Below are 25242 nucleotides of genomic sequence, written 5' to 3'. Positions count from 1 at the left end.
TCCAGTTGTCTAAAGTGATGAAAATGATTGAACTACTCATGAAAACTAAAGCAAAAGCAGTATCAAGCGAGAGAGAGAACAATGTTGGACCAGTTTTTCCTTCTCAGAAACCTTTTTGTTTGTTTGTTTGTTTGAAAATAGCAACCATTTGCTTACCTGTGTTCCATTCTATACATATGCTGAAGACACAAGGGTCAACATTCAGTCGTCTGCTGAACAAACACCTGAGTGTGATAGACCCTGGCAGGAAAGGACACATCATCATCATGGTGCAAGGAGTGGTTGTGTCTAATCAAGCTTCCTCCCTTCCCTTCCCTCCTCTCAAGGGTGCTCAATAATATTGATGATGACTATTGTCGCCAAGGCGTCAATCTTACACTGGACAGTGCAGCAACTGATAGGTGCTCACATATCAGGCAACAGCTGCTGATTTTGTTCTGGGTGTTTGAGCAACAGAACTGTGGTCTGAGTGTTTGTAATGTCATGTTGGAAATTCCCAGGGCGATAGTTTCTGTGATTTCCTGATGGATGCATTTCCCCTTTTAGGAATACCAAACAGGACCAATCTCCAAGAACTTGCTTCTTCTTCTTCTTCTATTGTTTTTAGTTCAGGATGCTGGAAAGTGAGGTTTTCCATAGGAATCCTTGAATAAGAACCCAACAATAATTGATGGGCTGCTGGAGAACTTCAGGGGGTTGTTTGTTCTGCACAAATTTTAAAGATTGGAACAGGGTAGCGAAGTCCATTCATGTGCATAAATTACTGACGAAAGAGCTAATTAATAACATACTTGTCAGGTTAGAGTGGATTAGCATGTTTTAGAAGACAGTGCAGCACACGACTGAGCACATATGCATTCCCACTTACTAGCCTGGTGACTATGGGAAAGTCACTTAAAATCTCTGGTTCTCAGTTTTATCTTTTATAAATGAGGGTAATAATACTTGTACTATCTACTTCACAGGGCTGTTGTGAGAAAAGCACTTAGTGAAATGAAAAGCCCTTTAGGACTATGAAGAGTGGTTGTATTTTTTCTGTAAGAGAAATCAAATACTTTTGCCCTTAAGATTATATCTGATTCCCGGGGGCAGCTAGGTGGCCGGTAGATAGAGCAACTGGAGTCAGGAGGACCTGAATTCAAATCTAGACTCAAACACTTACTAGCTGTGTGACCCTGAGCAAGTCACTTAACCCTGATTGCCTCCCCCCAAAACCCAAAACACACAAACACACAAACAAACAAAAGACAAAAAGATCATATCTGGTTTTCAGCTCAGGGATCCCATAATAAAGAAAGAGCATTTCCTTTTTTGTGACTATAGGAGAAGATTGTTATACACTTTGACATGTCTTAGAGCATCTCCTGGGCTTTCAGAATGTTAGTTATTAAAGAGTTAAAGCCCTTTACTGTCACCCTTTGTCCCCTAGCTTCCTCCAGGCTACAGTATGCAATGCTAAAATTGATAAATTGAGGAACAGATGCACTTGGCCTGTTTATTTGAGAGGATTACTAGAGTTCTCTTGTAAAATAAGTTTTCAGTCTCTGCTATACTGAAATAGGGTGGGAAATGGGAGTGGGCTCAGCCTTTCCTTCAGGACCCCTAGAGAACTTGGGGTGTCTCCCAGGTGGTTTCCAGTACTGAGTTCAGGCAGGCGGTCAACATTTATTGAGTACTGACTGTTTGGAAATCGTGCTGAATTCAAGGCTGAAAATACTTCTGTTATCATAAAGATAAACCCAAGAGGACATCTGTTCCATTTCCCCCTGAAGAGCTAAGGCTTTTTTGGAAAGGGACAGTGGATTGGGCAGTGAAGAAATTGTCCAGTAGGTGGCTGGCATTCTCTAGTCTAGAAGTAGCCCAAAGCTCCTTTCCAATTGTTCTATTGAGCAGTCTTGCTGGTGAGAGCTGTCACGTGCAGTCTCTCCCGCCTATAGGATCCGAGGCTTTCCAAGAGCAGTTTCTTTCCCTCACTTTAAACCTGTCTTTTTTAAATACAGGGAGAGACGGGGAATGAAAGCAGCAGTCAAAAGTTCTGGCAAATTGCAATCAGGCAAACTCAGACACTAGCACTAGCCTAGCCTGGAATAGCGTGCAGAGGAGGTAAACTAACCAGATTGAATCTGAGCCATTCTCTCTCTCTCTCTCTCTCTCTCTCTCTCTCTCTCTCTCTCTCTCTCTCTCTCTCTCTCTCTCTCTCTCTCTCTCTCTCTTTCTGTCTCTTTCATGTCTCTGTCTCTCTGTCTCTGTCTCTGTTTTTCTGTCTCTCTGTTTCTACTCCCCCCCCCCCCCCTGGACTTTCTTCAGAGGGTTTTTTTTTTTTTTTGTAACAAACTTACAGATTGATCTGCTTGGTTAAATGAATCTGAAGAACAGAACAGACTCAGGATCAAAAGCCTGGCTGATATGTCTCCAATGCCATGGTATGTGAGGACTTCTGCCTAGTGATGTTTGTATTAAAGAAGATAAATTGCCCAGAATAAAACGTAGCCTCTCTCCCATCCATGCCTGTACTACAACAATTTCTTCTTCAGAGTATCTAAGAGCACTCTTGGGTGGCACAAGTTTAAGTGATGGGGCCAAAGGAATGCTTTCTTATGGATCTGGAAGAAGACAACTTTATTAACTGCAACATCTCCAACCACAGTGAAAACTCCCCTCTGGAGAATGACTGGTTGAACCCAGGATTCCTGTATATCATCCCAGTTGTGTATGGTCTCATCATTCTGATAGGGCTGGTTGGCAATATTACCCTGATCAAGATCTTTTGCACAGTCAAATCCATGAGAAATGTGCCCAACTTATTTATCTCCAGCCTGGCTTTGGGAGACTTGCTTCTGCTCATCACCTGCGCCCCTGTGGATGCTAGCAGGTATTTGGCAGACAGGTGGCTTTTTGGCAGAATTGGTTGTAAACTGATCCCCTTCATCCAACTCACTTCAGTTGGGGTGTCGGTCTTTACACTCACGGCTCTCTCTGCAGACAGGTAAGTGTGCTGTTGGAAGTTCAACCTCAGTTTTCGATTTTGGTGCTTTTTCTAACTGCCCCCATCCCTATGATACTGACTTTCCTGTGTTCATACTGAGTCTTTCTGGAGCATGGACTCGCTGGCAATTGGGCTGCCTCTTCGGGGTTTACTTCTGGAAGTTTATTGGTAAGAGGTTTCCAAGAGAAAATCAGTAAGAAATGGGGTGAATAAGGGGGAGAATCAGGTAAACATCCTTTCTTCTAAAGAGACAGCTGAAATAGTACTGAGAGAGATGCACATTTAACAGTGGGTTCAACTGACAGTTCTTCTATGTCATTCCTTTTAACTTCCTGCCCCCTCTAAGTTTCTAAGAGAAAACTAATAAAACCTGGCACAATTTACATTTTAGACAACATATTCTCCCCAATAGCCTAATGCTTACAAGAATATTATTCTTAGGAAGAGCTACAAAGGAAGAGTTGGATTTATGTCCTTTCTTTTCCAGCATATACTTTTAGACCAGGCTAAGAGTATAGATAAACTAGATTTCTTTGAATTCCTTTTTCCTGGACAGCTTGACTTTTTCTCATGGCTGAATTCCAGGGTGACTTTGAGTGGACTGAGCAGTTTGCACAGAGAAATCTGTTCTATGGATATCTCTGTAGTGAAACTTCACACACTTAACATTTTTGAAAGAGGGATACGTAAGTTTGAATCCTCTGCCTTGCTTTTGTTGTTCATTTGTATCCGACTCTGTGTGACAAAGTTTTCTTGGCAAAGATACTAGAGTAGTTTCCCATTTCCTTCTCCAGGGTGTCCCTATTTTAAAGATGAGGAACTGGAGGCAGATAGGGGTTAAGTGACTTGCCCAGCGTCACACAGCTAGCAAGTATCTGAGGCTGGATTTGAACTCATTATCTTCCTGACTCCAGGTCCAGTACTCTACCCACCACACCATCTATCTGTGTCTTACTAGGAGTGACTAATTTTATCATGTTTATTGAAGTACTCCTATGTCCATTGCCTCTTGAATTTAATCCAGCCTGGTATATTCTTCTGAGAAAAAAAAATGCACATAGGAATTATTTCTCCCCATAGCAGCTCCTTAGGAATTGGTATTTGTGCAGTAAATATTTATTGAGCACCTAATTAATGTAGTTGAGAGAGTTGCTTTAAGAAACAGGCTAGGAAGAACATATAGGATACTCAGATTTATTCTGTTTTGAATGGTTTAATGGACTTTAATTAAATATCTGTAGAAAGTAATAACTAGGCTTCTCACAGTTTCAAAGTCTGAAATCTTTTTTCTTCAAAATCCTATGACTGGGTCATGGTACCAAGTGAAGAGAAATGTTGGTGAGAGATTTCTGAGAAATGCCTTCTAATTTTACCTCCAAATCAAATGTCAATGATTCTGCTGTTAAAGAAGTTTGATATACCAAAGAAAAAAAAACAACAGGTAAAAAAAAGAGAGAAGGCTCACTTTATAGATTTCTGTCAGAAAGAAATGTAGTCCACTGCCCTGCATGTGGTGCTGGGTTCTAATTGTGTAATCTAATTTGGATCCTAATTTTTGACCTGGCTCTGTGGAGTTTTGTATAAACAAGAGAGAAGGCTATGTGTCTGGGTAAAGGTATGGACACTGCTACCTGGAATATAGTGCTTAATCCAAACAGCAGTTTCAAAAACTGAACAAAGGACAGAGGAAAGAAAACAAAGTTCTGACACATTCCCTTTATGAGATAAGGTTTCATTTATTCAGGCCCTTTTCCTTTGCACATATAACCACTCCTATGCACTGTCCTGCTGGCTTCAATGAATATAGATGACTTCAAATGCTGAGGCCACAGCAGAAAACTACTTTCAATCCCCCTACAAAGTTTGTGGTTCGTAAGGCCTTCCAGGATGTCACACACACACACAGAGAGACATACACACATGCATACATACATACACACATACATACAAAGAAGAGACTTTGCCACCTGGTTGGGAAGGGAATTGGTGCAGGTGTCTTTTTTTAAAAACTCATTTGTTGTTTACTAATACAATCACACTGAGCTGATCTCCAGGACTTCAAACTTTGGAAATCTTTGTTGTTGACATATATGAAAAATCCTTTCAAATGTGTCTTAGGGTCAAGAGGCAGAAGAAGCCTTAGGTGCATGTTGTTGTTATCATTTGTTCTTTATTCTCGAAGAGGACTATAACAGATGTCATGACTTGCAATGAATTGGATTTAAGTGAGGGAAGGCTGTGCAAAGTCACCAACCTCACTCTCACCTCTAGAGCCATCTGAATCCAGTAGCAAGACACACATCAGGATGACTGGAGATGGCCCTGGATGTTTAAGGCAATTGGGTTTAAGTGACTTGCCCAGGGTCACACAGTAAGTGTCTGAGGTCACATTTGAATTCAGGTCCTCCCACTTTCAGGGCCAGTGCTCTGGCTACTGCTCTATCCAATGTGCCACTTATAGGGCATGCCTAAGTGGGCCAGGACACCTATCTCACCTTCCATGTGTGCCTAAGGAAGAAACTCAGTTTTTCTGGTACGTAAATACTTTCCTCAGTCTTAAGCACTTTTTGGAAACCCCAGTGAGGCTAAACTACTGAGAATATCACTTGCATGGCAGTTATGGTAGACAATGTACCATGAGCCTCAGAATATACTACCAAATTCAGAAACTGATACAAAGGAGTTTTGTGGTTGTTGTTTAGTCAATTGGTATATCCAGCTCTTTGTGACCCCATTTGGAGTTTTCTTGGATACTGGAGTGGTTTGCCATTTCCTTCTCTAGCTTATTTTACAGATGAGGAAACTGAGGCAAACAGGGCTAAGGGACTTGCCCAGGGTCACACAGCTAGTAAATGTCTGAGGCTAGATTTGAACTCAGATTCTCTTGACTCCAGGCTAGGCACTCTATCTACCATGCTACCTTATAAAGGAATTGATGGATATTATTTACAGAGTAAATATTTTTAAATTCTATTTCCACACCATGCTATTTCCACTCCAGCATTCCCCATTGGCCAGCCCCCCCCCTCTCTCTGTCTCTCAGTCTGTCTGTCTGTCTCTCTCTGTCTCTGTCTCTCTCCAACTTTGGATTCTGTCCTAAGATTCTAGGATAATATAGGTGATTTTTTACCTTACCTTACCTGGACCCAGTTACCCACAACATGTCTTGACCATCTATATACCATGTTGCCTTCTGTTCTCCTTATTCAGCTCCCTTTTAAGTATTATTTTTCCTTATTAGAATGTAAGTTCCTTGAGGGCAGGGATTGTCTTGCTTTGTCAGATTTATATCCCAGTGCTTGGCACATAGTAAATTCTTTATAAGTGGGTTTTTTTTGTTCCTATCTAGCTATTTAGTTAGATTACATTAGTTACATTTGATTCACAGTTCTTAATATCACACCCCATTCTTACAAAAGCCACAGTGCCTCACAAATACTAAGTACCTTCTAAACATGTGTCGAGTTAAATGACTTGTTCACACAACCAGAAAGTGTTGGTAAGAATTTGGGTCTTCAGGGGCAGCTAGGTGGCACAGTAGATAGAGCACCGGCCCTGGAGTCAGGAGTACCTGAGTTCAAATCCGACCTCAGACACTTAACATTTACTAGCTGTGTGACCCTTGGCAAGTCACTTAACCATATTTGCCTCCATTTCCTCATCTGTAAAATGAGTTGGAAAAGGAAATGGCAAACCACTCCAGTATCTTAGCCCAGAAAACCTCAAATAGGGTCATGAAGAGTTAGACACGACTGAAACGAATGAACCCTGTTAGAACATGAACTCTTTGAGGACAGGCACTGTTTCATTTCTGTCTTTGTGTGCTCATTGTCTAGCATAATACCTGACACATTAAGGGGCCTAATGCTTGGTGATTGATTTATTATTTTCTTTAGCCATCATGTCAAGTATTTATATCGGATTGCGAATCTCACCAGAGCAAAGAACATAAACCTAGGAAAATAGTTTTAGAGTTGAGTGACTCGGCTTCCCAGTAGTGTCCTAATATTTCAAATCATTTGGGTTACTTGCAGTTTGCACCATAGGAATGAGATCAGTACCCATAAATGAGACTCTAAGTATATATTCATGTAACCAATAAAGTTCCATTTCAGCTAAAGTTTATGTAGTGCCTAATGCTGGCAAAATACTGTAATAGGGAGTGGGAAAGAAACAAAGATTTTATAAAATTAAATTCTATAAGACATAGTCCAATAGAATACTTATTGAACTGCAAGGGTCCCTGCCTTCAGGAAGCTTACACTTTAATTAGGCATATATGACACGACAATAACAACAATAGCAATAATAACATTTATATAACATTTTAAGGTTTGCAAAGTGCTTTACTTCTATTATCTGATTTGATCCTTAGAACAATACCATAAGGTAGATGGTTATTAGTTATTAGTATCCTTATTCTACGATTGGGGAGACAGAGGCTGAGATAGGTTAGGTGACTTACATACAGCTATAAAATATCTCATTAGGATTTGAACATAGGTCTTCCTGACTCCAATTTCATCACTCTGCAAAGAGATACTTGATAAATAGAGATGGCATAAATCAAGTTCTACATAAGACCCAAAAGGAAAGGTATTGTGGCTAACTAGAAGGACTGGGGAAAGTTTGTTGGAGGAGAATGCACTGAAGTTAGTCTTAAAGGACAATTAGGATTGTAACAGATGAAAATAGAGTAGAAAATATTCTAGGAATGTGTAAAAGTGTAAGCAAAGGTTTTGAGACTGGAATACCTGGGGTATGTACAAAGGGTAGCAAGTAGTTAATTTTTCCTGGAATATAAAATAATTGAAAGGGAATAGTAAGTGATAAAGGAAAAAAGATAAAGGTTGTGGAAGGCCTAGAATCCCAAGCTACACATATTTTTATACCTATATGTTTGTCTTCCTTAATATAATGTAAGCTGCTTAAGTGAAGGGACTGTTTCATTGTTCTCTGTTCTTAGCACAGTGCTTGACACATAGTAGGTACTTAATAAAAGTTCTTAGTTGATTAATACTGAATTTTATTTGGTTGGTAATATGGCGCTATTGAAAGATTAGATTTCAAGATTTGTAGATGATTAGATTTGATTATTAGATTTGTATATCAGGAAAATTATTCTGGCAGTAGTATAAAAGCTAGATTGGAGTAGGGGAGGAGATGAAGCAGGAGCCCTGTGTGTGTTTTTAAGTATATTTTTTCAATTCAATTTTATTTTATTTTCAGTTCCAAATTCCCTCCCTCCTTCTCCCTTTCACTCACCCATTAAGGACACAAGAAAAACAAAACCCATTACAAATAGGTTTAGTCATATAAAACACATTACTGTCTTAGTCATATTAAAAAGGAAAGGAAAGGAAGGAAAAGAAAATGTGCTTCACTTAGTATTCTGAGTATATCAGTTCTTTTTCTGGATGTGGATAGCATTTTTTATCATAGGTCCTTTAGAATGATGGTGGGTCATCATGTCAATCAGTTACAGAGTCTTTCACAGTTGATTATCTTTACAATATTGCTATTATAGTGGAAATTGCTCTTCTGGTTCTGCTCACTTCACTTTGCATCAGTTCACAAAGTATTCCCAGGTTTTTCTGAAACAACGCCTTCATCATTTCTTTTTTTTTTTTTTTTTTTTTTAGTGAGGCAATTGGGGTTAAGTGACTTGCCCAGGGTCACACAGCTAGTAAATATTAAGTGTCTGAGGCCGGATTTGAACTCAGGTACTCCTGACTCCAGGGCCGGTGCTCCATCCACTGCGCCATCTAGCTGCCCCTGCCTTCATCATTTCTTACAGCACAAAGCATCCCATCACAACCATATACCAAAATTTGCTCAGCCACTCCCCAATTGATGGGTATCCTCTGTTTCCAATCCTTTGCCACCATACAAAGAACTTCTATAAATATTTTTGTATGTATGTGTCCTTTTTTTTTTTCTTTGGTCACTTTGTAGTATAGACCTAGTAATGGTATTGCTTGGTCAAAGGGTATGTACAGTTTAATAACTTTTGGGGCATAGTTCCAAGTTTCTTTACAGAATGGTTGGAATAGTTCATAGCTCCACCAGCATTGTCTTGTTTTCCCACATCTCTTCCAGCATTTCTCATTTTCTTTTTTTTTTTCATCTTAGCCAAGCTTATGGGTATAAAGTGACAACTCACAGTTGTTTTAATTTGTATTTCTCTAATTATTAGTGATTTAGAGCATTTTCCACATAGCTATTGATTACTTGGATTTCTTCCTCTCAAGAAGCCTGTCAAGTTATTCTAATAGTCCGGGTTTGGGAAGGCAAATAACGAAAGACTGGAGTAAAATGGTAGAAATGACACTCTAGAGAAGAGAAGACACACAAGAGCTTGCAAAGGCAGAAATGTCAGGTCTCAATCAGTGATTAGATGTGGGAAGTAAAAAATAAGGACAGATTAGATAGATATGAAAGTTGGGAATGTGGGTGACTGAACAGTGCCAGTGACAGAAATAGAAAAGGAAATATGGTGTTGAATTGGCAGGAGAAAATGATTTCATTTTGGACAAGTTATGTCTAAGTTCTTCCTGTGTCCTTCAGTTGGGTATGGGAGTTTAAGATGTAGGTCTTAAGCTTTGTAGAAAAGTTAAATCTAGATCAATACCACTGGGAGTCAACTAAATATTGGTAACTGTGGAAATCGTGTTAGTAAATGGGTTCATGAAGGTAGAAAATTTGGACAGAAGAAGGGACTGAGAATAAGACCTTGGGGAAAAGTATTAACATTAATGTGACAGAGGAAGAATGGTTTGAAAGAGAGGAGACCCTGGAGAATGATGTCTCAAAAGTCAAGGAAGAAGAGAGTATTCAAAATTCCAAGAGGGTTGTCAAAAGCATTAAAGAGGCAGAGAGGTCAATCAATCAACAAGCATTTATTAAAGGCATACTTTGTGCCAGATACTGTGTAATGTCTTGAAGGTAAAAATCCAAAGGATTTCAAAGGGTTTACTTCTAACATGAGGACTCGAGAAAAACCATTCAATTTGATGATATAAAAGTCACCGATGACCTTTGAAAGAGCAGTTTCTTTTTTCTTTTTTAATTTTGGACTTACATGTAAAAATTAATATTTCCATATACAAAGTAGAATAAAAAAGAAGGTTGTATAAGAAACAGGTATCTCAAATATACTGTTTGCTTTTTTAAGCATATAATAATTTCAGCATGCTATTTTCAAAACTGTCCTGGTTGTTTCCTTCTGAACATCTTTCTGTTCTCTTCTATCCATTTTCTTTGAAATCCTTCAGTGATATTCTTTTCTTTCTTTTTAGGGGCAAAACTATTGGTATCCCTCTTTTTTTCCCCCCAAATATCCCTCCCTCAATTGAAAAAAACAATAACCTTGTAACAGATAAACACAGTGAAATAAAGCAAATTCCCTAATAGCTACATCTGGGGTATCTAGGTGGCTCAATGGATAGAACACTGGGCTTAGAATCCAGAAGACTCCTATTCCTGAGTTCAAATCAGACCTCAGACACTTCCCAGCTCTGTGACCCTGGGCAAGTCACTTAACCCTGTTTGTCTCAGTTTCCTCATCTGTAAAATGAGCTAGAGAAGAAAATGGCGAACCATTCTAGTATCTCTTCTAAGAAAATCCCAAATGTGGTCATGAAGAGTAAGACATGGCTGAAATAACTCAAGAACAACAATGCCACATCCAAAAAACATATGTCTCATTCAGCACCTTGAGTTTATCACCTCTCTATCAGGAGGTGGGCAGCAGGCTTTATCATTAGTTCTCTGAAGTTGTGGTTGGTCATTACATTGATCAAAGTTCTTAAGTCTTCGAAAGTTGTTTTTCTTTAAAACATTTTTGCATAGATTGTTTTCCTGTTTCTGCTTCCTTCTCTCATCATCAGTTCATATGTCTTCCTAGTTTTCTTTGAAACCATCCTGTTAACTGTTTCTTTGGAGCAATAATATAACATTTATATATCACAATCTATTAAGCCATTACCAAGTTGACAGGCATCCACTTAGTTTCCAGTATTTTTCACTATAAAAAGAGCAGCCATAACTATGTTTGTACATGTACATCCTTTCCTTCTTTACCTGATACCTTTGTTATACAGGCCTAGTAGTGGTGTTGCTTGTTTAAAGGGTATATATGGATTAGTGAATTCTGGATCACAGTTCTAAAATTCCTTTCTAGAATAGACAAATACTGGACAAATTCACAGTACACAGATGTGCTGCATACACACATATATCTAAATATGTATATATATAAACATATATGTGTGTGTATATATATATATATATATATAAACATATATGTGTGTGTGTGTGTATATATATATATATTCCACACCTTCTCTCCCCTATTCCTCACTTCCTCACCAATCACAGTTTTCATGTTTTTATCATCTATGTAAATCTGATGGGTGAGACATGGAAGGGGTTGTTTTAATTTGCATTTCCCTAATAATGATTTGGAGCATTGTAATACAAATTTTAATAGCTTTGTTGTTTAATTTTTTTTCTTTTGAGAAAAAAAAACCCTGTTCATTTTCTTTCATCATTTATCTATTGGGAAATCACAGAGAGAACAGTTGCAATACAGCGATGTAAAGAGAAAACAAATTTCCAAGGACTAAGGTGTGAGTGGGTGGTGAGGAGATCATAATAAGCACAAAGTATTTTGCAAAAAATCCTTCTATGTTAAAATTATTTCTGTCAGGGTTGTATGCATGCTTGTCAGTGCTCCAAGGACACAGTCTATGAGTATTACCCTTAAAAGAGTTAACGAGACTTACAAACGAGGCTTTTATACTCACACACACACATACACACTTGGAGAATCTGGCTCATGATATTTTAAAAACACATAAATATACTTTATTATTTGTCAGATCCGTGGTTTCTTTTCAACTGAACTCTCAAGAGTTTAACCAGATGCCTTTTTCTAAGCCTGAATTAGAGTCATCCATCTAATATATCATGGAAATTATGGAACATAATGGAAAGAGCATTGGGTTTAATCAGAGGATGTGGGTTCAGATCTTATCTCTGATATCTACTTGTGTGACTTTAGATAACTTGATCTCCCTTGGCCTCAGTTTCCTCATCTGTAAAATGATGGGGCTGGACTAGATGGCCTTTGAAGTCCCTTCCAGCTCTAAATCTTCAACCCTATTAAGTCTCTGTTGTTGTTCAGTTGTGTCTGACTCATCATGATTCCATTGGGGGTTTTCTTGGCAAAGGTACTGGAATGGTTTGCCCTTTTCTTCTGCAGTTCATTTTACATATGAGGAAATTGAGACAAACAGGGTTAAGTGACTTGCCCAGGGTCACACAGCTACTAACTAAGAGGCTGAGGGCAGATTTGAACTCAGGTCATCCTGACTCCAGGGCTGGTGTTCTATCCACTGTGCCACTTAGCTGGCCACATTAAATCTTTTTATTCCCAACCATGTACTTCTACAGACTCTAAAGCACTGGAAGCTACATGTTGAAGCACATTTACATTTCTATCTTTTCTGGAGTTTAATTTTTCAACTAATTAAGTGCTAAGTTTAACACAAAGGAAAATATGAGAACCACATAAAGCTGTATATAGCTATGTGTTATATGTTAACATAGTCATTTTCCAACCACATTGTAAGCTCTTTGAGTGCAAGAACTATCTGACATTTCTTCTTTATTCCCTGTGGTATCCAACACATTATTCAACACATAACAAGAACTTGATGAATATTTGTTGATTCACTAATGACTTTGTCAGTAAATGGGAACATAAAATTCCATCCTCATTTATTCATTCAACATATAACTCTGAATCACCCTCTTTGCTTTGTGAATTATGCTAGGTTCTGGGGAAAATATGACATTTAGATGACTCCATCCTGACCCTGTTGGAGCAGTACAGCCCGACAATGATGGGCAGCAGTAGCATTTTTAAAAGCATCAACAAAGAGACAATAGTAATAATAACTGTTTCTCACAGTTGCCCAGATATAAATAACAGTGATCCATAAAAACAAAAATAATGGAGTTTTGGGGGGTAAATATCACCCTGCCAAATAATCTTCAGGCTACATGGAATAAATATCTTTTTAAGTGTACAGTTCTAACAGAGAAAATCAAAGTCATGTGGGACTTTTGACAAAGTAGTGACTTGTCTCAGGACCATTTCTACCTAAATTCCAACAAAAAAGGATGAGAAGGGGGCAGCTAGGGGGCGCAGTGGATATAGCACCGACCCTGGAGTCAGGAGGACCTGAGTTCAAATCCGGCCTCAGAAACTTAACACTTACTAGCTGTGTGACCCTAGGCAAGTCACTTAACCCCAACTACCTCACACACAAAAAAAAAAAACCCACCCAAAAACCAACAAAAAAACCACAAACAAACAAAAAGGATGAGAAGAACTTATTAGTTGTGTGACCCTGGGCAAATCACTTAACCTTAATTGCCTCACGTGCAAACACACACACACACACACAAGGATGTGACAGTGATCCTGTAATAATTAAGGAGTGAAAGACAGAGGGAAATAGAGAGAGTGAGCATTTATTATTAAGTACCTACTAGGAATACAAACACAAACAAAAATTCAGATGGTTCCTGCCCTCAAGGAACTTACATTCTAATGGGGCAAGACAACACATATAAGGAAACTAAAGATGGGTTGGAGAAAGTAAGGGGGCAATGTGGAAAATTTGTCATATAATAATAATAATAATAATAATAATAACTCACATTTATATTGTGCTCTGTGGATAATTTAACTTGAAGCTCACCCTGCTTGATTGTGAAGCTTTAAAAAAATTATGTTCCTGTCAGTGGTTCATAATTCTGATATTCAGTTGTTGCCCAAGGCTTGTAGACATTTCTAATGGGAAAGGCAACACAACAGACCACTAGTACACATCACCAGCAACTATATCCCTCCCCGTTGTCCCACCGACAACCCCTCCAGAAGCCTTGTGGCATTGGTAATAGACTCCTCTTTCCAATGCCAGTTCTTTTCCCCATCAAGACATGGAAGAAATAAAATAGATTAACTCAAAAAAGATTAGGGGACTCAGCTCTAGAAGATAAGATAATATCAAATAATATCAAAAGGAAGTTCCAAGGAGGAAGAAATACAGCTGCTGAGTTCCAAATGTATAATTGGAAATAACTTTTAGCAAGACTAGGGTCTGGATGCCCTCCATGATATGGCCCCAATTTACATTTTCAACCTTATTTGCTTTTGTCTACATGCATTCTATACATCAGCCAAAAGGGTCTTCTGAAACTCTTCTAATCATGTTATTAATATTAATGTTTATATTTGTGCCTTTTCTAATGCTACTTCATACCTGGAATCCTCTTTGTTTCTTCTCTACACATTCAAATTTGTTGTTGTTGTTCAGTCATATCTGGCTTTTCATGACCCCATTTGGGGGGTTTTCTTGACAAAGATAATGGAGTGGTTTGCCATTTCCTTCTCCAGCTCATTTTACAGATAAAGAAACTGAAGCAAAGAGGAATTAAGTGACTTGTCCAAGGTCACATGGTTACTAACTGGCTGAGGCTATATCTGAATTCAGGTCTTCTTGATTCTAAGCCCAGCATCCTATCCACTGTGTACCTAGCTGATCAGAATCCTTCCTTAGCCTTAAAAGTCCAGGTCATCCCACCTCTTTCTAGGACACCTCAGTAATTTCCTCTTTTCTAAATTCATAGGGTTTCTTCTCAGTAGTATCCCTTATCTGACCATCAAACATATACTACCCTAAGGAATATTGTTATCTATCTATTGTTACCATTTTGTTATGTTGTTATTTAATTTTTCATGTTTTTAAGATTTCGTATACTGACTTCTCAACAAAATTATTGCTACTTGAGGGCAGGGATCATGTATTGTGCTATAGTACCTACTATGTTCATTCATTCATTCATTCATTCATTCATTCATTCATTCAACAACAATTATTTATTAAATACCTACTATATCTGGTCTTTCCCCAGCCCTCGGTTTACCTGAGGCATTGCCCATTCAATGACTAACAGCTAGCTATCTTGACTTTTCTCTTGTCACAGGACTCTGATGCCTCTGAAGGAGAGACTGAGGCTGACTACTTTGGGCAGCTCAACCTTACTGGCTAGTCAGGGTATCACCCTCATGATGTCATTGGTACTCCTTGAGAAGGAGAAACAACAGCAAACTTTATCTGGGCCCTGGGCTAGCACTGAAGAGGAAATTCACATGTATTTAATACTTTAAGATTCAAAAAAAATCTTTCCTCATAAATGGTAACATTATTTATTTTTTAAAAAAAAAGGAAAATGGAAGGAGGTCCCTTTATAGCTCTGGCTCAAGAGAGAATTCTTTTTTTTTTTTTTTGGCAGGGCAGTGGGGGTTAAGTGACTTGCCCAGGGTCACACAGCTAGTAAGTGTCAAGTGTCTGAGGCCAGATTTGAACTCAGGTACTCCTGAATCCAGGGCCGGTGCCTATCCACTGCGCCACCTAGCCGCCCCTCAAGAGGGTATTCTTAATCAAATAAGAATAGAGATGATCCTAAAAGATAAAATAGTCTGATTGTATAAAGTTAAAAATCAGCCAATCAGTCAATAAACATCAGTTTACCTGTTAGATGCCAAGTATTGTGCTAAGCACTGGGAAGACAAAGAAAGGCAAAAAACAGTCCTTGCCTTCATAGAGCTCACAGTATAATAAGGGAAACAATGAACAAATATGCACAAACGAGCTATGTTTAAGAGACATAGTAAATAACTAAGAGGAGGAAGGCACTAAAATTAAGAGGGGTTGGGAAAGGCTTCCTCTGGGACTTAAAGGAAGCCCGGGGGGGGGGGGGGCAGTAGGCAGAGATGAGGAAAAAGAGCCTTCCAGACATGGAGGAGAACCTGAGAAAATTCCTGGAGCAGAGTCAGTCAGCCCACTGAAGAACATAGCGAGCCTCAGTTAGGAAAATCTGCCTTTCAGTCCCACTTCTAAACCACATTGACAAATCACTTCACCTCTAGACAGCTCTCTAAGCTTATGAGTTGCTGATTTATGTTGGTAAAAGCAATTCCACACATCACTGAAGTCACAGGGCCAGAGCTTCTTCCTTCCTCCCACCCCTAAAAATGGGTAGGGAAGAAGACCATTTTTATATCTTGTTAATTACATCCTTTTCTTTACTCTAACTAGGCTTCTAATCCTTCCCACTCACACACACACACACACACACACACACACACACACACACACACACACACACACACCTTTTTTTTTTTTTTTAACCTTAAGGAACCTTATTCATCCATGAGTTTCAATGAGAAAAAAACATGTTGGATCTAGTGTTAGGTAAAGATTTGGCTGGGATACTCTCCTAGTGATATGACCTGGAGTGTGTCTCTTAAACTCTCTAAGTCTCATTTTCTTATCTGTAAAATGAGAGTGTAATATTTGCATAATCACCCTTAAAGTGTTTTGTAGAAAGGGCTTTGTAAACCTTGAAAGTGAGCTGTTTTTATTCCCAGACTGTTAGCTTCCTCCCTCTTGTTTGAAGAAGAGGAGAGATGGTGCTATTGAATCAATTCATCAACAAGTATTTACTTGTTGGTGCCCGATATCATGCTAGGTACTACAGCGCCCCATGCTGTGCCATGGGAAGAGCCCATCCCAGCGTTGGTGGGCTTTATTTCTCCTCTCCCGGCTTTCCCTTGTCAAGATCTTGGGTATATATTTTACAGAATCTTGCATGACCAATCAGGGATTACTCCTGCCAATGTATATGATTGTACAATGGCAAAACGTGGAAACTTCAGGGCAGCGTCTGAATTGTGAAACGTTCACTACACAACACGTGCCAGAGAACCCCAGTGCCCTCAGGGACTTTTCAGAACCACACACTTGCCTTCACGTCCATTACACACTGGCTGGGATTGTAAGATCCCTTGATAATATTTATACTAGGAACAGTGCTTGAGTTGAAAAAAGAGTTCATTCTCTTCCCTGTCTGTAACTTGTTTTGATTCTGTAATGATTAATGATCTCAACATTTACAACTACCTGGTAGGATTGGAAGGCCTTATACTGTAATAAATGGAGGACTTCTTAGGAAAGTCAGAGGGTCTGCCTTCCTGCACCAGCTTTGCTGGGGATAGCCTGTGTGACCCTGGGCAAGTCATTTAACTTCTCTAGGCCTCATTTTCTCACCTCAGAAAACAAGAGATTGGGCTAGATGATTTCTAAGGTCCCTTTTAGCTTGAAATCCTATGATCCAATTATGTTTGTTATGTAAGTTCATGGAGACCGACTATTTCCTCCTAGGCACAGTGCCTGTGATTTTATTAGCAGCCTCCAAATGAATGCGGTACCTTGGTACTTCAATCTTCTTGCAGTTGTAGATAAGTGACAGAGGGTACATGACTTTACAAAAAGGGGATGATCACAGAGGGTCTATGGAAGAGGTGAGATGAGCTGCTAGGCTTTGAAGGATGAGTAAGATCTGAATGCTTTCATACAGCACTGGATTTAAAATCTAAAGAGCTGTGTTCAAATCTCATCCCAGTCGCTTACAAACTGGATGACACTGAGTACTTTTCTGAGTGCCAAAGTTTCCTCATCTATAAAATAGAAGTGATATTACTTTCACTGCTTCCCTTGAGGGGTTGTTGTGAAGAAAGCCTTCTGCCAAAAAAAATTTTAATTTAAAATAAAATAAAAAAATTTTTATAAAAAGAAAGCCTTCTGCAAAACTGGAAGGCATATACAAATGTGAGCAATTGCTATTATTTCTCAACAAAGATGAGCTTATTAAAATAACAGGATACATTATCTATTCACAATGAGAGGCGAGAAAATAAAAAAAAGTATGACCTGAGCCCCTTATCGGTTCTTGCACTCTGATGGGGGGAACGAAGAGGATGCTTGCATCATGGATTCTAAATCAGGTATATTTTAATTTTAAAAGCTTCTCTATATAGAAATGTATATATATATACATATATTTTTTCATAGGTCTAGTTAAATTTCTGCAAGAAATGTTCTGTTAGTGGTTCTAATATTAAAGATAAATTTTATATGTATTGAAAATACTACGCGTATTTCTTTTCATCTGAAATAGTCTTAATTTCCTCTGTTACTTCATAATTTCCTTGCCAGGACATTAACCCTGGGATTTTACATACTCTTATGCCATCCAGTTCAGATTTTCATCTTTATATCTTTTGAGATATATAGATCTCAATCTTTTTAGAATTCTAATGTTCTTTGGGCAGCTTGTGAAATGCTAATATAACACATTGTGGCTTAGAAAGGTTTTTATTCACAATAATGCTATGAAGTGGACATGACAAGCATTCTTATGCCTATTTTATAGATCAAGAATCTTAGACTCAAGTGAGACCAAATGACAGATTATAAGTGTTGGAGGTGGGACTGGAAATTTTCTGACTCTAAAACCAGTGTTCTTTACAATAAAACTAGGTTCCAATGAGTGTAAATAATACATCCTGTGAAGTGGTTGCATGCATAGAATTTATATTATATGAAGTTAAAATTATGTGAAATATGGTAATTCAATCCAGCCCAATGGAAATATGCCTTTTGACATCCAATAATGAAGCCACTTCAAGGGGATTCATTATTTGAACCAGTGGGGACCTAAGTGTGTACCATGTAGCTTCTTTATTTGATTTGTTGTTCTAAATTAAAGTAGTTATAAAGTATGATTAAAAAAAATGGAATCATCTCAGACTAAAGACATTTTTATTTAATCTACAGTAGGTGTCCCTGACAGAACCATAATAGTGAGGGTGAGTGCCTGGTTGAGACCATTGATAGTCTCCAAATTCAAAGTAGTTGACCAGGTTGGGCAGCTTAAAAAATGGCAAAAATCTGTCTGCTTCAACTGACCACTATCTCTTAAAGAGTCAGGTACACTAAACCTTTAGCTGAGTTTGACTGAGACTAGTCAGTCTAAGCTAAATTAGAGACCCAGACTAAGGATCACGCTTCTTCACCTTGTACCCTGGCTTCACAATGACTAATCATGACTTGGGGACATTCTAAAAGTATCCAGCCCTTTACTACTCAAAGAAGCTCACCTTGAAAATGCCTGACTCCCAGATGGGACCACTTACCAGCTGACCCATGAGCAAGCCAAGAAATTAAACAAGGAATAAGACATAAAAGAAATATAACCTACAGGTATATATTAGCATTTTCACCTTAAATTTAAGTCATCATACTCTACTTTTAAAAAGCCTTTACTGGGGCAGTTAGGTGGTGCAGTGGATAAAGCACCAGCCCTGGATTCAGGAGGACCTGAGTTCAAATCCAAACTCGGACACTTAACACTTACTAGCTGTGTGACCCTGGGTAAGTCACTTAACCCTCATTGCCCCACCAAAAAAAAAAAAGTCTTGAGTCTAGTTTACAGATTCTGGAAACATGACATACCACTGGAAGCTTCGCAGACCTCTCCCATTTATAGGTGTCAAATGAGAGTCCTTTCAGTGGCAGAGGCTTATTCACACTGCTGCTAGCCAGCCACCAATTCTCACTAACTCCAAGTACCCCTGTTACATTTGGAGAGTTTCCACAGTATGAAGTCCTGGCCCATAAGATCACAGATTTAGAGCTAAGAGGAACCTTAGAAGCCATCTAGTCTAACCCCATCATTTTACTCAAGAAGAAACTGGGGTCTAAGAGGGTCACACAGTGTCAAAGATAGGACTTGAAATCGGGTCTTCTGATTCCAAAGACAATCCATTGTTTCTATTATACCATATTGTTGGTAAAATAGAAAGGGGGACTATTCTTCTCTGGATGTTCCTTTTCTCTGTGGTGACTATGACTACAGTAAGCCCCTAAATATTAAATTCACTGGAGCAAAAGACACACAGTGTTATGGTTTTGCTCCATCCAATAGCGAGTTTACTCTAGCAAAAAGACCATACTTCACTTTTCCCTTTCTCCTTCCACAACTACATCTGTATAGATTATCTGAAGTTTATAATTTAAATCTTCCATTCCACCCCCAACTCCTTCCTTCCTTCCCCCAAATCCACACCTGCCACTACTTAGCTTTGTTTTAAAGATTTTGGGTGATCTCTTAGAGGGGTCAGATTTTTTTCCTCTTGAACATTTTAAACACAACTTTAAAATAACAGAACAGTTTGTTTAAGCAAAAATCTCACAGTGATTTATTTATAATATCATATAAAAGCAAGATAGAGTAAAACTTTTAAAAATAATGTTACCCTTTATATAATTAGTGACACCAAGGCTGGTCAGAGAGTTAAAATTCACTGCTTATCCTGTAAAATGGGCAAAATTTAAAGTTAAAAATAAAAATTCAGTTTTTGAAGAGACTTTAGGTAGGATGATAGGAATAAGCAGGGTGTCATTGTGGGATACTAAGGAGAAAATATTAAAGTATTATAATATTAATTCTTAAATATTTTGGTTGACTTATTGTTGGGACGTGGAAATTGTGCCTGGAAGACATGAGGTTAGAGTCAAATTTGAGTGTGCTGGACTAGGAGAGGCGATCAAGATGCTGGTGTTGGGGGGCAGCTAGGTGGCACAGTGGATAAAGCACTGGCCCTGGATTCAGGAGTACCTGAGTTCAAATCCGGCCTCAGACACTTGACACTTACTAGCTGTGTGACCCTGGGCAAGTCACTTAACCCCCATTGCCCCGCAAAAAAAAAAAAAAAAAAAAAAAGATGCTGGTGTTGGATGATAAAATTCAGAGATGGAAGAGACCTGAAAGATCATACTGGATTAGAGCTCTCATTTTACAGATGAGAAAACCGAGGCCCCAAAAAGTTAAGTGAGTTGTCCAAGTCCATGCCACTAGTAAGAGCAAGATTCAGACCCAAATCCTCTGATTACAAATACTGTCTTTTCTATTGCCACAATACAAAACTGGCTCCCAATTCCAGATTTTCTACTAATTAGCTGTGTGACCATAAACAAGTCACTCAATCTTTATGCCTCATTTTCTTCATCAGTAAAAATAAAAGTTTTAGATTTTTCTTGTCCAAATTTTGGCAAATCAGTTGGCTGTATTATCTAGGGATTACTATATAACTACAAATACTCTACTTTGGTATATTTACCACTGCCCTTGTCTCCAAAATCCATTATTCTGTTGTTGTTTTTTTTATTGCAGGGAAATGAGGGTTAAGTGACTTGCCCAGGGTCACACAGCTAGTAAGTGTCAAGTGTCTGAGGTCAGAATTAAACTCAGGTTCTCCTGAATCCAGGCCTGGTGCTTATGCACTGTGCCACATAGCTGCCCCCAAAATCCATTATTCTTATTCCAAGAAATCTCTTCTTCCTCCTCCTCCTCCTCCTTCTTCTTCTTTTTCTCCTCCTCCTCCTTCTCCTCCTTCACCTTCTTATTCTTCTCTTTCTTTCTCTCCATAGATAGATAGATGGAGATAAAGATAGAGTTATACTTCCATTCACATGGATGGTTCATAGCCTATTCATCATTTAAGGCTAAGTATAAGTCTTTTGCAGTCTTCCTTGGTAACTCACATTGAATCTTACCATAACCTACCCAACACACAACTTATATATGACCTTGATTAGGCAAAAACATGAAGGGGAGGGGAAGAACAATCCATCATCACCTGAAGGCATAGCACAATGGGCTCCAAAATAGGTGTAAATAAAAAGATGCTGTGTGGGACCAGTGTCCTACCAAAACATCACAATTTGAAGGGGAAAATGAACAGAAAACCTGCCTACAAGAGCAGAGATTTGTATAAGAAAATCTGAAAGTATTATGGCTGCTGACCATTTGGCTTACTCATCACGATCCCTTAAGACTTGAATCTTTTTGTGATGACTAATTTTTTTTTCTTACTCCAATCTCACCCTGACATATGGGTGTTGTTATGAGCAGCATCCTTTAAACTTCCCCCAGAATGAGCTGCTGGATGCAAACAATGTTGATCTTTCCCCTTCTACACACTTAACTGTATTGATTCAAATAGCTGCTATAACCCTAAAATGTGATCTTTTTTGAATAGGGAAAAAAGTTTTATAAGAGATAAATACTTTACATTACCATCCAAAATTAGATTTACTGTGACTTTTTTGCATTTATCTTCTTTTTCCAAATCAACATTTTTCATCTTTATTATTGCTTATCTATTTGCTGTTGATATTTATTATTATTCTCACAATATGTTGCCATTCAAAAATTATTTGAAAAGCAGCAGTGTTAAAATTCATGGATGCTGGATTCAGGAAATATCTTTCTCAAGAAGTTATAAAAACTACCAAAGTGTTTCAACCTTACACCTGGCTCCCAGGGGTCCCATCTTAAAGCAGTACTTCTCCATCTATGACACTGAGTGGGATTATAGATTCTATTTACCTTTTACAAAAGCCAGGTTTGGAGGGTGAAGGGAGAATACAGCCTCTATTTGAACTGATTTGGGCATTAGCTGCTCCATTAAATTAACACTTGATTCTATACTCTCCTGTTCCATAATTGTTGAGGTCCTTCAATTTTCTACTCTATGTATATATAATTTGGCCTCACTAATTGATTTATTGTCTTATTATTTGTTACTAATGACTTTATCTTATCTCCCTAAGTAGACTGTAAATTTCTTGTGGTCAGGGAACATCTTTTCTACCAATTTTGTACTCTGTATGATCTAATTAGTGCCTAATAAATACTTGTTAATTGATTGGCTCATCACCTGGGCAGATGACTGTCTTCATCTGACTATTGCAAGTTTCCTGACTGGTGTTGCAGACTCTTATTCCTCTAATTAATTCATCATCCCCACTACTGCCATATTAATCTTCCTAATGAACAAATATTATCAGTCTTTCCCACAAAGGGTCCATATCTTTAGTTGCCCTTGAATTGCTCTACTAGATCTATGACTCTGGGCAAGTAAGATTCTCTCTCTCCCTCAGTTTCCTTATCTCAAAATGATAAGAGTTGTACTCATTGTTTTTTATTTTCTCTCATGTTTTTCACCTATGAAAAATAATGAGAAACAGGAGAGATCTCTTAATATGAGAGAAAAATGGGCAACCATAATCCTTATTTTCAAAGCATTGAGGAAGATAGATTCTTTAAATTACATACTGGCAAACCAGATTTTGTTCCTTAAGAAAATTATAGTTAACTATACCTAGATCTCAATTAATATGAATATTGAAATGCATGAAGAGGTGGTGTGAATTAGACTTTGTGTTATTTGAAGTTATAATAATGTAAAATATGGTCATTGAACCTGAATGTTATCCAGAGAATATGACCAAGATGGCATTTGAAATGAGTTGGGGGGTTTATCTTAGAGAAGACTTGGTGATTCATGTTCATTCCAAATACTTAAAGAGGTGCCGTAGAGAAATATTCCTTATATGTTTGGCCCAACAGGGCAGAGGCAGGACCAATGGGCAGAAATCACAGAGAGAAAGAGTTTTATTCACTACAAGAAAAAATTCCTAATAATTTTAGCTATTCCAAATTTGAATGGACTACCATGGAAGGAAGTGGTTTCTCTATCACTGGGAGTCTTCAAATAGGGACTGGATGACTGTTAACAGTGTTGTAGAAGGGATTCATGCTTCAGGAAGGGATTGTACCAGATTACTTTTCAATGCCTTTCCTGTGAAAAATTTAACTCAACAGATTTTTACTAAACATTTACTATGTGCAAAAACACAGTGCTAAGTGCTCGGGATTTTTTCCCTTGGACCTGGGATTTCACTGACAAATGAAGAACATCTGGAGAGGAAATTTCCCTGCAACTTATAATCTTAGAGAATTGCCTAGGAACACAGAGATAAAAATGATAAAATCCCAGCACTCAAGGAGATGTTGATCTATTAAAAAGGATGTACATGTATACATATAAAATATGGCCCAGGGTAGAGAGGGATGAAGGTTAAGGAAAGATCCAAACAAAGAATGTTAGGAAAATTTAAGGAGGGAGAGAAAAATTTTGACTGATGGGATCAAAGAAGGTTTACAAAAAGAATTGTTACCTCAACTGAGCCTTGAAATGAAAAAAGGGATGCTGAGAGGCAGAGGAGGGAATGCATTCCAAGCATTTAAGCAAGGGAGACAGCCTGTGTCAATACATTGGTATGCTGAGTTTAGGAACAATTTGTAATCCAGGTTGGTTGGAATGTATAACGTCGGGAAGAAGTAAGGGTGAAGTCTAGAAAAGTATGTTGGAGCCAGTCTGTGGTTCTTTAAAACCCCAATGAAGAGTTTGTCTTTTATTTTAAAGGTAATAGGGAGCTACTAAAGGTTTTAGAGCTGGTGAGTGATGTAATCAGATATATGATGTTTTTAGATTGTTTTGGCAGCTCCATTCTGCTTCTGTTCAGTCTACTTTCAACTGCGTGGAGCAAGATACCCTCCCCCCCCCCACGGCTAGCTTTCCTACCTCCATTTATGTATTATCTCCCTCCCCCCATTAGATTGTAAGCTCCTTGAAGACAGAGATTGTCTTTCTTTTTATTTATTATACCCCTAGCTCTCAGCACAGTGCCTAGCACATAGTAGGAGCTTAACAAATATTTGCTGGATTGGAACAGATTGACTTGGAAAATATGTGAAGGAGAAGTAAGAAGGTAGAATCAAGATGACAAATTAGGGTATTATAGTATTCTAGACCAATAGCGTTGAGGGCCTCAGCTAGAGTGGTGCACATTCAAGTATCAGGAAGGAAATAGACATGACAGAGGCCCAGTAAAAGTAGAACCAGTTAAACCAGAAAACTGTTTGTGTATGGGAGGTGAAGGAGAGAGTAGATTCAAAGATGGCTCCTGGTGACTGGGAAGATGGGATGGCCTTGGGAATTGGGGAGGGGTGGGGCTTCTGATGCCTTGGTTCTAAAGTTCAACAGTTCTCTCTTTTGCAGTCCCTGCTCCAGAAAGATCAAAGAGGTTTGCAAATGTTTTTGTACCACCAGGGTTATTATATCCTTGCTGCCAGACTTGCTTACCTTCATTATCACAGCACCTCGGGCCAGACTCTTCCTCTTCTGCAGCATCCTTCTCCGAAAGGTTTCCCTGTTCTCTTTTTCTAATCATGTTTTATGGACTTAATATGTTTTATGGTTCAGGTGTTAATGAGAGTTCAAAAAGTTCTCTCAAGATGGTCTCTGAATACAAGTGGAGAAAATAAGCAAACAAGTAAGTTAGTGATGGATGTGAGCTTCTATTATTTGGTTTTTTTTGTTTTGTTTTGTGAGGCAATTGAGGTTAAGTGACTTGCCCAGGGTCACA

General features: G+C 38.4%; 1 protein-coding gene across 1 annotated transcript in view; it reads left to right on the top strand.

Annotated features, from left to right (window-relative positions):
• The first annotated feature begins 2478 nt into the window (after positions 1–2478).
• The window catches only part of GRPR (gastrin releasing peptide receptor), a 53633-nt gene continuing 30869 nt past the window's right edge, over positions 2479–25242 (top strand). Inside the window, exon 1 of the mRNA XM_043998212.1 lies at positions 2479–2986. Coding sequence (XP_043854147.1) covers positions 2574–2986 — 413 coding nt within the window. The 5' untranslated portion in view covers positions 2479–2573. The remainder of the gene's footprint in view (positions 2987–25242) is intronic.

The sequence above is a fragment of the Dromiciops gliroides genome, chromosome 3 (genome assembly GCF_019393635.1).
Source record: "Dromiciops gliroides isolate mDroGli1 chromosome 3, mDroGli1.pri, whole genome shotgun sequence".
Lineage (NCBI taxonomy): Eukaryota > Metazoa > Chordata > Mammalia > Microbiotheria > Microbiotheriidae > Dromiciops > Dromiciops gliroides.
Note: the sequence above shows the minus strand (reverse complement) of the source record. Positions and strands in the feature narration are given on the sequence as shown.